Source organism: Gopherus evgoodei, chromosome 14 (assembly GCF_007399415.2).
Source record: "Gopherus evgoodei ecotype Sinaloan lineage chromosome 14, rGopEvg1_v1.p, whole genome shotgun sequence".
In the NCBI taxonomy this organism is placed as follows: Eukaryota; Metazoa; Chordata; order Testudines; family Testudinidae; genus Gopherus; species Gopherus evgoodei.
In genome coordinates, this window is record NC_044335.1 from 12,532,539 (window position 1) to 12,545,022 (window position 12,484).

The window sequence follows — 12,484 nt, forward strand, 5'->3', positions numbered from 1 at the left end:
TAAAAGTGTGTTGTTCTAATTCATTTTGCATTTATGGAGCATGGTATTTGTTGGGTGGAGAGAAGATGAGACCATAATCTGGCATGGTTGACTACATTTCTAAATTTCAAACCACTGCTTTCTCTTTTTAAAAAACATTTTCATCTGCTGATACTAAACATTTTGATAATTCAAAATGTAAATTGCATTACCCATAGATACTGATGGGTTTGGGTATATACACATACAAATCAGGTATTGAATGATTCAAATACAAAATTATTTTCTGGTTTATACCCTTAATGACATATTTTTCCCATTTTCTGTAATTGCTTAAAGAGTATATAGTTTACATATCCAAGCATTTAATAGCAACGTTCTTTGCGGGGAGAGGGTAGGGTGCAGAGAGGGAGAACCACCAACAATTAAAATACTGTTGTTACAATTGATTGGAATGTTTTTCTTTCAGTGCATCATGTTAGGTAGTGTCATCAGAAGCCTATTCCCTGGAGAATGGTGAGGTAGAACTGAGGGGGGAAGGAGAGGAGGGAGAGAAATTTCTAGTGCTACAGTCCAACAGATCTGAACCTGATGTCCTTGCTCTAGCAGGACTCCCTGTAATGGGGTGACCTGCTTCAGGTCATTCCTAAACACACAGCCAAGAGATAGTTAAAAGTTTTCCAGGCTGTGTGGCCTCACCTAGCAAGCTCTCAAGGCCATGTGTTGACCAGCCCCTGGCTCTATTTGTTTTGCAAGGAAGCAGAGTCTATAAAGAGTTTAATTACAGCATAGAAGTGGTTTTCTTTTTGCTAAACAAATATTTGCAACCTATTCAGGGTGACCGAGCATTCAATGGGAAAAAAGCAGGGACTTGCCATGCGTGTGGACTGGAAGGTATGAAGAGAGCACTTTGGTGAGGAGGATAGTGGCTGGGTGAAGCACCCCTTCCTCCCTCTTCCCCATTCCTGAAGCCCTACAAGCCATTCCAACAAGTCCAGAACACTCTTCACAAAGCACCCTGGATTCCACACCAGCACCTTTGCTCCTCTTCCCCCTGGAGCTGGGGAATAGACACGCACCTTCATACTTCAGCACATGAACCAACCTCTAAGTCATGGAGATTAGGAAAAAACTTTCCCAGAAGCCACTTATTGCTTGGAATTCTTTGACTTTAAGTATATTTCAGTAATGGGTGGGAAACTGACTTATTTAGTGATTAGTTCTCTCCCATGAACACAACCCCTCCTCGCAGTGAGAATGAGTGGAGGCCCAGGACATTTGCATGCAGTTTTCTGGACAGTGAGAATACAGGAAATGAGAGAATATTCTGTAAAAAAAAGTTTATTTCACTGATTTAAAGAACAGGCTGTGCAAAACATCTGGAAATCACCGAAATATGAGACATAAAATAAAAATATTTTAAATATGCATTTGTAATACAAAATAATCTTTCACTTTGGTAAGTAATCTTTCCAAATATTTTTAAAGATAGAAAATATAGCTAGATAATACATATATACAGCTTACAGGTTTTTTTTCTTTATTGTAACTGACATCACTACAGTAAAAACAAATTCATCTGGGTCTTTAATGCTCATTATAACAGAAACAGGCATTCTCGAAAACATTGGAGTCTGTGTTTTCAGAATTGCACATGCAAAAATGTATCCAAGTAATCTGTACACATGATTGCGTGCAGAATTATAGTAATTATGCATGAAAATGATCATTCAGATGTCTTAAGGGTCATCTGCACATGTAATCCTAAACCCATGGGCTGGAAGTTACCTTTGGCATGTCCAGGAGTTCAAGCTGACTAACAACCTTGATTTTCCTTTTTAGAATGAAAATTTTTATATTTTTCAGCATTGCCCCCCTACCTATCAATGTATTAGTGTGCTTCCAGTAAAGTGTGCTTGTCATCTTCATTATGTGTGGACTCAGAACTGTTTTGATCAGTTACAGCTGTTTTATCCTTTGCTCCAGTGCAAGAACTTCTCTTTCTATTTCATAAGGGAGGTCAGCATTAACTTGCTCTTCAAAATATTTCTTGATTTCCATTACCTCTTTTTCCCAGAACTCTTTGGAGATATCAAATAGTTCTGTCATGTCAATGCCTTCTAAGCCTTTCAGGTTCAAGGCTGTGTCAGCAGGGATGTAGCCTATAGCAGTTCGCTTGGCATCAGCCTCTCCACGGATTCTGTTGAACATCCATTCCAGCACACGGGAGTTCTCCCCATAACCAGGCCACAGGAATTTTCCTTGCTTGTCTTTTCGGAACCAGTTCACATGGAAGATCTTGGGCAGTTTTGCAGCTGGGCGATGTGCCATGCTAAGCCAGTGGGCAAGATATTTGCCAAAGTTGTAGCCAAAGAAAGGCCTCATGGCAAAGGGGTCATGCATAATGATTTTTCCTGTTAAAAGAATGTATGTGGAAAGTAAGAAAATATTTAGGCCTCATACAGCATTTTAACCTGTCAGCAAGAAGAGCTTTAAGAATCTGGTTAAGCATTATCTCCAATCTACAAATGGGGAAACTGAGGCAAAAATTGATTCGGAGCCTGAATTGCAGAGGCACTAAGCATGGTCTACTCCAGTTTAAGTTAATGGATGGTGAAGATGGTCAGAACTCTGAAAATTCACCCCTGAGTGTCTGAAGTTGGACATCCCAAAACTAGCTTGCATTGCCCATGCAACATGTGCTCTGTAGCAAAACAGAAGATTTCAGTGACTTGTCCAAGATCACACAATGCCTCAGTATCAAGTCTTTCAACTCAGACTCCGGCATCCTGTTGGTCACACTCTGTCCTTGCTCCATATTACTCACATGGAATTGTTTTGTTGTGTGTTGAATTTTGGGTTAGAATTTTTTTTTTTAGCTCCAAGCAGAATATTTTGTATTTTGAAAACTGCACAATTCACAAAATTAACTCCCAAGAAGAAGACTTTAGTGTATAGTAATTTACAGGTGATCACTGTTGGGTATCCAGAAAGAACTACTTTTAATATGGAAAGGCAAATTAGATTTTGATTTACCTTTGTGCTCAGCAGCTGCTGTTGCTTCAGATCTCATAGCTGCTCCTATAAATATACCATGCTGCCAGCTAAAGGCCTCATATACTAGAGGCACACCTGTAGAGAACAAAATAGCTTCACTAATTAAAGGTCCAAAAGTCTTTGCTATAACAGCTTTAGCTACCTGAGGTACTGCAGTATGCACGTTACCATGGAATTCAGTCCCTCTTTTTCCTGTTATATAATTCAGTTCATTTTCCCTCTCTCTCTTATTGGAAAATAATTTAGGGCAGAATTCTCTTTCTCTCAGGCCCAATGAATCTTTAAGTATTTGAAGCTGTTCCATTGTGTATAAATACTCTGAGTCGGTGAGCGAGAGAGAGAGAGAGAAAGGGAGACTGATACTGTAGTCTGTGGTTATGACACCCATCTAAAAGGTAGGAGAACTAGGGTCCAGTCCCCCTACTCCAATCACTTTTTACTTAGCTTTCCAAACTAAATAACTTCAATTGGAGAGCCTGAGGAAGCGCCACCCTAGAATATCCCATAGCTCAGTGCTTAGAGTGCTCCCTTAAGAGGTGGGAGACCTCGACGTAAATCGCTTCTCCTAATCAAGCAGAGGAGGGAATCAAACCTGGGTGTTCTACCTCCCAGGTGAGTGCTCTAGCTACAGGGCTAAAAGTCATAATGTAGGCATCTCTTGCTCTTCTGGCCAGATTTTGAATTGAACTTGGTCCAGTAGGCAGCCTCATCTATAAATTGGGGATAATACTTCATTTCTCCTACCCTTTCTCAGTCTGGGCTATCTACACTGTAAGCCAAGACTCTGAGGAATGGACTGTATCTTACTAACTATCTGTGCCATGCCTAGCACAATGGGGCCCTGATCTTTGTTGAGGCCCCTAGGTGTTAACATAATACAGATAATTATAAGGTGTTGGGCCCCCAAAAATCATAGGCCACTTCTTAAAATATGGTTTACTAACCTAGTTATTTTGCTGCTCTCACTGCTCAGGGAAACCACAGTAGCAAAAATCGTATTTAAACCCACCTGTTGCCAGCACAGTTTTAGGCATACAGTGGCTAGGGCTTTGGTGTTGATACACATTATTGCAGCTCTTACCAACAGGTCTACGGCCTCCAAATATTATGCCCTCAATCGGCACTCCTTCTGGAGATTCCCAGGCATGGTCAATGATTGGGCACTGGCTGGCAGGGGTGCAGAATCGAGAATTGGGATGGGCGCAAGTCTCCCCTGTACAGACCAAAATATTTCATGATTGCAGAGTTAACATGAAATGTGATGAGGAATTTAAAAAGTCCCCCCGAACATGCAGAGTTACCATTCCCTGGAGTCCACTTCTTGTTCTTCCATGAAGTCAATGTCACTCCTGGTGCAAGTGGTTCATCAATGCCTTCCCAGTATATGCCTCCATCACTGGTTTCTGCTACATTGGTGAAGATAGTGTTCTTGTGTATGGTCTTTATGGCATTGGGGTTTGTTTTTACTGATGTCCCAGGAGCAACTCCAAAAAATCCATTTTCTGGATTGATTGCCCTTAAATTACCTGGAATTTAAGAGATACCAAACAATGATACAAACCTAACTCACCATTTGAGCTCTCGGCAGAGTAGGATCCAGATCCTGCTGCCATCAAAGTCAGAGGGAAGTGGTCAAGGACTTTGATGAGAGCAGGACTGGCCTCTAGAGCAATTCAGCCTCAAAGTAGGAAGAGTTACCTTGCTCATCAAATTTCATCCAGGCAATATCATCCCCAACACACTCAATTTTCCATCCTGGCAGAGTTGGGTTCATCATAGCCAAGTTAGTTTTTCCACATGCACTGGGGAATGCTGCAGTAAAGTACTTCTTCTCACCTTCTGGGTTTGTGATACCCAAGATCTATTGAAAAATAAATGTCTCTGTTTAATATGCTTATTTTTTCCTGCACTTGTGTTATTACCAGTAAATGGTAATAATAAAACATGCTAGATTTGCTGCAGATAGAATTTTATTTGACAGTGTCTCCTCATGGAATACATGTGACAGATTGCAGGTTTTTCAAATTTATTCACACATTTACTCAAACTTTATTATTATTGTGTTACATAGTGCACCCAATGAGCTTAGAGATGAAGGGGGAAGGGAGATGGGGCAGTAGTTGGAGTGGCAAGTGGGGTCAAAGGTGGAATTTTTGTTTTTTATGATAGGAATGACTAGCGCAAACTTTTATTGTGAAGTGAAAGAGCCAGAGGAGAGTGGGAGGTTAAGAGGAGAAGGGGAGGGAGGGAGAGTGAGTGTGAGGGAGATCAATTTACTTTACTTTATAGATTAAAAATATTCAGACTCTGAATAGATTAAAAATATTCAGACTTGAATATTTTTGTGTTGCTGAGCTGATGGATGATCAGGTAAGCCATGTGGCATTTTTCAGTTCCCTGAGTGGGTCAACCTGGCATAAATAGTGTGTGAATGAATGTAAAATATCCTTGCCGTGAATACTCAAGTGCGTAAACTAGGAAATTCACTTTGCAGGACCATTTTACTGAAACTTGATTGCTCAAATGAAAGTGGAAAGTGAACACAGGAAGGGCATGAACACAGGCAAATGCAATCCATTTGAAAAAGCAAATGCATGTTTTCAGGAGCTTTTTTCAGGTCTGCTTTTAATATTAAAGACAATTTAACAAACTATGGACCCTATCCTGCAAGTTGTTGTATGCATGTAGATCCGTATTCCCATGTGTATCCTTACTGAAGTGAATGGGATCTGCACAGGCACTGAGGTCTGCCTGTATGGAACATAATCCAGGATCAGGGTCTAGACAAGCAGATGGAAATCTTGCTTAGATTTCTATTTTTATATTTTCTTCTATTGATCAACAACACAAGTACTTCCCTATTTCTACATAAACTGGTTGTATAATATGTATATCTCACGTCACAGTAACATTCATGCCAGACAGTTATTCCACTAATACTGTATCAAGTCATGGCATATTCACGCTGAGCTGTTTTGAGGTTTAATTGCTTTAAAAAATGCACTTCTGATTTTAACGGCTCTTACCAGCATGTGCTCAGCAAGCCAGCCCTCTTCCTTGGCAATTCTGCTGGCAATCCTGAGGGCAAAGCACTTTTTCCCCAGCAAGGAGTTTCCTCCATAACCACTCCCAAATGAGATGATTTCCCTGCGATCAGGAATCTGAGCAATCAGAGTCAAATCTGGGTTGCAGGGCCAGTTGTTTACTAGTGGTTCTGCAAAACACAATGCACTAGTCGTGAATATAGGAATTGCCAGACTGGGTCAGATCCAAGGTTTGTCTAGTCAGCATCCTGTGTCTGACACTGACCAGTACCAGATGCTTCAGAAACCCTGCAGTGGGCATCTGGGGAATAATCTGCCCCCTAGAAAGGCCTTAAATCCTAATTCCTTCACCTTGGACTTGACTCTGCTTTTCTTGCACACTCCAAAACCTCCCATTGATTTCACTGGCCGTTTTCAGTGTGCCAAGGATACAAGACAGGTGCAACACACATGTCTGAGAATTAGCCAGAGTTAATGGTTAATACCATTACTTACTTTTTATTGGGAAAGGGCACCCAACCGAATGAAGGCATTTTACAAACTCTCCATTCCCCAGGGCTTCCAAGACGGCTGTTCCCATCCGGGTCATGATTCTCATGCTGGCCACCACATACGGTGAATCTGTCAACTCAATCCCAATCTTGCATAAAGGAGACCCAATGGGCCCCATACTAAAAGGGATGACATACATTGTACGCCCTGCAAAGTAGGAGCAGAGCCACGTGAGGGAGATGTGACCAAGAAGAAAAACAGTGATTGTTAGAATAATCATTAAAAAGTATGTTGTCCCTTTACATTTTCTCACTTCCTTAAAAGCTCTCCACCTCTTGCAAGGTGGTTCCAGAGGATATTTATAGATTTGAAGTGTTCCTTTTGTCATGTTATGGAATAAAAGGTTTTGTTTTTAACTACTAGTAGTTTTCTGTGTTTTTAAATTATAAAAGCTGCTGTGCCGTGTAGGTAGAATTGTCTAGCAGTTTCAGAAGGATCAAGGGGCCAATTCTCTGCTAGTGTAAACTGATGGAATTCCATTGAAGAGAATTTGACCCAAGGAGTCAGGATTCTTGGGTTCTGTCCTCAATTTTCCATCTACTGCTGACTCTCTGTTGATTTCAGGAAAGTCACCCAACCTTTAGTTGCCCTTCTTTAAAATGGGTAGTAGAATGACCGCGTATGTGTATGCAGAGCTCTGAGACTGAAAGGCCTGATTAAATGAGTTAGGTGCCTAATCTTATGTGCCAAAGTTTGTCAATCTTAGCCAAATGTGTTTGTATTTTTACATTATTATTTATTATTACTGGTGTTTTTATTGTGATGAAAGTGTCATGTGAATTTTCTTTTTACCTTTCATGCACCCAGGGAATCTGACATTGAAGGCTTTTTCAAAATCTTCTTCTGACATCCAGTGACCCAGCTGGCTAGTTCCAGTTTTAGGGATCGGAATGGTATCTCTCTGCTCCTGAGTGATAATTACTGTTTTGCTTTCAATTCTTGCCACATCCCTTGGATCAGTGAGAGCCAACCAACTATTTAAAAAAAAAATCAGGAAATTGTGTTTTGGTCATTAAAAAGTGGTAAGTAGAGTACATTTAATCCTTCCCTAGAGGGAAGGCACAATAGGGTAAAATGCATTATAGTGGGTAGGGTGACAGAGCCCATAACGTCCAGATATCTTTCCAGACAGCCACAGCTTATTCAGATAAAGGATCTCATACAAAATAGCTACAAATATTGCAGAATGAACTGACCATGTCATGACTTGAGAAATTTAGCCGTAGTATAGTTACATGTTAATCTCTCTTGACCTAAGTTTCACCAACAGTCAAATGGGGTTAATAACTCACCAGGAGTTGTAAGACTTGACTTCATTCTGATTTATACCAGTGTAAATCGAGAGTTTTGCCAGTTTTACACAGAAATCAATAGAGCCACTTCTGGTGAAAGTGTTTGCAGGATCAAGGCCTAAGTGAGATCAGAACCTAATCCATTGTGTTGGCAAAGCATTTTGAAGACTTAAGGTGTTACGCAAGTCACATGATATGTTTTTTGTTCCTGAATTGGATGATTATGTAATAGAAAATGATTTGTAAACTGTGAATATTCCAATTGACTAATACCATTTAAATCAGCATTGGGTGAATATTCAAGGATAAGTGCACTTTTCCTGAGTACTCAAATGCTCATGGAAAGTAACACTAAAGGGTTTTGAACATGGTTGAAATGAAATGCCCTTTTAAATATAAATGTTCATGGAAAATTATATACCACAATTCTCTCAGGTCTAACCCTGACTTTCTTTTCCATATGTCTGTTACTTACCAGTTCTCATACTTCTTTAGCTTCTTGATCATGCCTTGTTCTACCATGATATCCAGAATGTTTTTGTTCTCTTCCTCTGAGCCGTCACAGATATGAATTCTAGCAGGTTGGCATAGCTTGGCATTGCTTTCAATGAAGTATCTCACTTCCTGAGACAGGCTTTTCAGATCCCCCTGGATGAGTCGTGGGGTTATGTTCAGTTGAGTCTTCAGCTGGGGAGTCATTATTTGTAGCTGCAGAGGATATTACCTGCAATCAAAGATCAAACATTTGGCCTATTAGCACATTACCCAACAATTCCTAATGCAAGGAATATGCTTTTCTTAAAAACACATTCTGTAATAAAAAGAATGTGTAATAAATTTAATTGTGTGCTTATGGTAATAAATCTAATCAAACCTGTGCATAGATATGGAATTTAAAGTTCTAGAAGAATGCATAAAATTTATATATAGAAACTCCACTTACTTTCCTGTAAAAGAGTTCAGAGAGGATTTCACTGCTTCTTCTATCTGTTCAGATTTTACCTACTTTGAACTATTCTTGTGATCATTTACTTCCAAGGAGGAATCCTCCTCTCTTAAATATTCCTCACATGCTGAAGTCCTTCCCACCAGCTGAGGTGTAGCAGGCTTGTCCCCTATGTCATCACAGGATGGCTCTTGGAACAGTGTCGTGGACAGTTATCGTCATGAACAATCGACAAGAAGCCGCGAAGAGGTAATTATTTAACAGGCTTGATTAATGAATGCTTAAAGCCGAGATTCTCAGCCCTTGGATTTGCTGTTTTAAGCAATTACAAAACTTGTTGGTTTGGCCAATCTTTGAACTAGTTCTGCTCTGATGCAAAAAGTGTTGTAACTCCTCAATATGTGGGAAAGGTTGTGCGCAATGAGTGGCTGAAACTAGAACGCCAAGGGTAGTAAAGCATAATAGACAGCCTGGCACATCTTGTATTTGTGCGCCTGTTAGTTGGCTGTGAACTGGAGCCTCATACAAAGTGTGTTTACTCACCTTGGAAACACTGCCTGATGTGGGGATAAAGTGCAGCTTTGAGCAGCAATAGCAGGGGAATAAAAGAGAGCATTTCACATTCTATTCACATATCAATGTACCTGGAGGTTTTAAGTTTGTGCATAAAGTTCTGAAAAGCTATGCCAAAATCATTCTTGCTGATGTATTGCCTATAGTGTTAGATATAAGCAAAAGCTCTGTCTCGCTAAGCTGGGGCTTTTCATGTGTACAGAACAGATAGTCTAAAAATTCTGTAACTTCCCAGTAGAGTGAGCAGTGACTGATCAGCAATTGTCTGAGCACCTAAAAAAATTTCTGTTATTGTTGATTTAACAGAGTTACTATGGAAAATGTAAAACTGTATCTAAATTGCTACCCAAGAAAAATCAGATAACTTCCTTGTGTTTAGCAAGGAAGGAGTTAATAGCAGTTTTCTAAGTTAATAAAGAATAAAATTCTGCTTTCCATATGTAACTTCCTGTAAGGCAACAGCAGCTGTTTGTCATTAATTGATATAATTTGATTGATGAAATGACTGACCCTATAGTAACCCTGTGAAAGTATTTTATTCCTGCACGGTTCCTAGGGATAGGACCAGATTTGCAGAGTTCAGGCATTCAGTTGCACGTCTTTATAACTGATGCAATCCTGCCTACAAATCAGACAACTGAGGACACCTGTATGGCCTAAACTCTTTGGATATCTGGCCCATACTCCCTATGCATTTTGCTATGTTTAGGTCTTTAGATGTACACCTCTTGCAAGGGTTCTCACAACAAATTTTTTGCTGGCCTCAGAGTACAGCCACTAACTCTTGCTGGTGGCCTCTATGACAATTTTTCCTAAAGTACTTAATTAATTGAGGAAAAACATATAAATATGAACATATACACATCCAAATCATAATAATTTATTTATGTAAGGGTTTTTTTGCAGACTGAATAATAAAAATAATGTACAGTTGTCTCTATTCTTTACTAGACCTAAACAGAATAGAAACATAGAGAAAGGTTCATGGCATGTCCTTGTCCTTGTTGTTGTTTCTTTTGCTTTTTGGTTGCATTTTTGTGTTAGACTTGCTAGATAAGAAGTCTGCTTCTCTGAAAAATTTGTTTGTTTAAAATCACTTTTCACAGCAGACTTCTTAGCTAGCTGGGAGGCAAGTGAAAAGTGATGTTAACAAACAGACAGATATTACTTTTCACAGCAGACTTACTCAACCCTGGCAAGCTGGGGGATAAATTAAACCTTAGATGAGGAGATAGGGAGGGACGCAGTGGGGGCCAGGGATGATGGGATGGATGGGTCTAGGGATGAGGGCCAGGTCCTGCAGCTGTTTCTAGGACAGCAAATCTTGGATCTCACTTAGTCAGGCTATTGAATATTATGAAGTAAAAAAAAGTGGTGTCAGTGGCCTAGCTAATGAGCTACAAGCTTATAGGGGAATCAGAAGCTGTCAAAAGTTCAAGTTATGCCATCAGTAAATTTTTTCCAAGTAGATTTCCATTAGTTAGATTTCATTGGTTACAGACAATTCCGTCTTGATACTGGAATGCAACCCTGATAGTAATACTGGGCAATGCCCAACCTATCTGTATAGTAGATAAAAATTCCAACCTGATCCACAACCTCCACCTTTAAAATGCCATCAGTTTGAAGGGTCTCTTGTGTTAGCTGGTGAGTGACTGGCAGAAACAATAATACAGAAAGAAAAGAGTACACTCCTGGGAAAGTCTCTTATTGTGTTTTGTGCAAGCAAAGGAAAGAAAATAGTGAAGTAACAAGAGATGTCCTTGATGTGTAGCAAGGCCAACATTCCTGATAAAACCAAAGGTTGGTAAAGCATGGAGTGGATAAGAGATACTAAAGATTGCTCCGAGAGATACAAATGCATTAAGATAGGTAAAATTAAAAGCAATTTAATGCTGAGAGGAAGGTTGCCCATGGCTTTGGGCCCACTTACAGGTGGATCCCTGCTTGGTTTCCATCAGGTACTTTGGCAAAATCAGACTCTGCAAAATGTTCTGACTTTGCCTTCATCAGAATTTGCTGATTTGGCAGTTTTGTTGGAATTTTGCCAACCCCGCTCTAAGCTTTATATGTCTTAATAATAGAGCTTTTTCCTGTCCTGTCCTCATATGGTTTCCCACCCCATCCGTGCACATCTGTTAACAGATAAATTGTCAGTAGGTGGTGCTCAAGAATATGCAGCATTGTGCCCTTGCTAGAGGTATATGGCTGGAACTGTGTATTGTATTAAATAAAAAAATTAAATTAAATTCCTATGCAGGGCAGTGGGAAACAAGAACATGGGGACGATGGTTTGGGGTCAGGCCAGGATTGGGATGATAGGATGTGTATTTATGTGGCTTCTGTATCATCACACAACTGTTATATAGTGGCTTTAGCCCTGAGGTTGGAGAGTTTCACCCAGACCTAGGTTGGAGAGTTTCACCCAGACCTTAGGTTGCAGGTGACAGTTTTCATCTAGAGACAGGCAGAGAAAAAGAGATTCTGCAGATCCAGACAAACAGCTAATAGAGCAAACATGTTAGCCAAGAAAACCTCTTCCAGGGACTAAGCTGCCTTTACTGATGACGTGGTTGAGGATGTTGACAAAGAGGAGTTAATAGGCAAATCAAAAGGAGCTCTGTAAATTTCAGCTCACAGGAAACTTCCATGTTTGCCTAATGGAATAAGCAAAATTCTTGAGGATTTTTCTTAAACTTGTGAGGGGGCCAAGTTTGCAAACTTGCAGAGCATAGTCCAGGGCACACTGCATTTACCCAAGGATTATTGTGTGCTTGAGCTAGCGTGGGCTGTTTCCAAGTCATCACTAGGCACAGACAGCAGGTTAACTGGTGATTGTTGCTGCCTATTGTCAGTAGTATGGGGTATATTATTTTTAATGATGTATTTGTGGCCAGAGGCTGTGGTGGTGGGCACGTAAGAAATCACTGTATTGTGTCTATATGAACAAGCAAGAGAGAGTAAAATAACAATGTGTATATCTGTAGAAAAGAGCAATGGGCCAGACTCATCTTAGTGACATCCGTGCAAAGCCAAATCGA

General features: G+C 40.1%; 1 protein-coding gene across 1 annotated transcript; it reads right to left on the reverse strand.

Moving 5' to 3' along the window:
- Nucleotides 1-1,349: 1,349 nt before the first annotated feature.
- PCK1 (phosphoenolpyruvate carboxykinase 1) lies at nucleotides 1,350-9,246 on the reverse strand. Its single transcript, XM_030533745.1, has 10 exons — nucleotides 8,868-9,246; nucleotides 8,400-8,648; nucleotides 7,425-7,606; nucleotides 6,576-6,779; nucleotides 6,063-6,250; nucleotides 4,735-4,897; nucleotides 4,338-4,562; nucleotides 4,118-4,249; nucleotides 3,016-3,111; nucleotides 1,350-2,393 (listed from the first exon to the last, which is right to left on the reverse strand). Exons 2-10 carry the CDS (start codon nucleotides 8,621-8,623, stop codon nucleotides 1,939-1,941), a joined length of 1,869 nt encoding a protein of 622 aa, XP_030389605.1. The 5' UTR covers nucleotides 8,624-8,648; nucleotides 8,868-9,246; the 3' UTR covers nucleotides 1,350-1,938.
- Nucleotides 9,247-12,484: the final 3,238 nt, after the last annotated feature.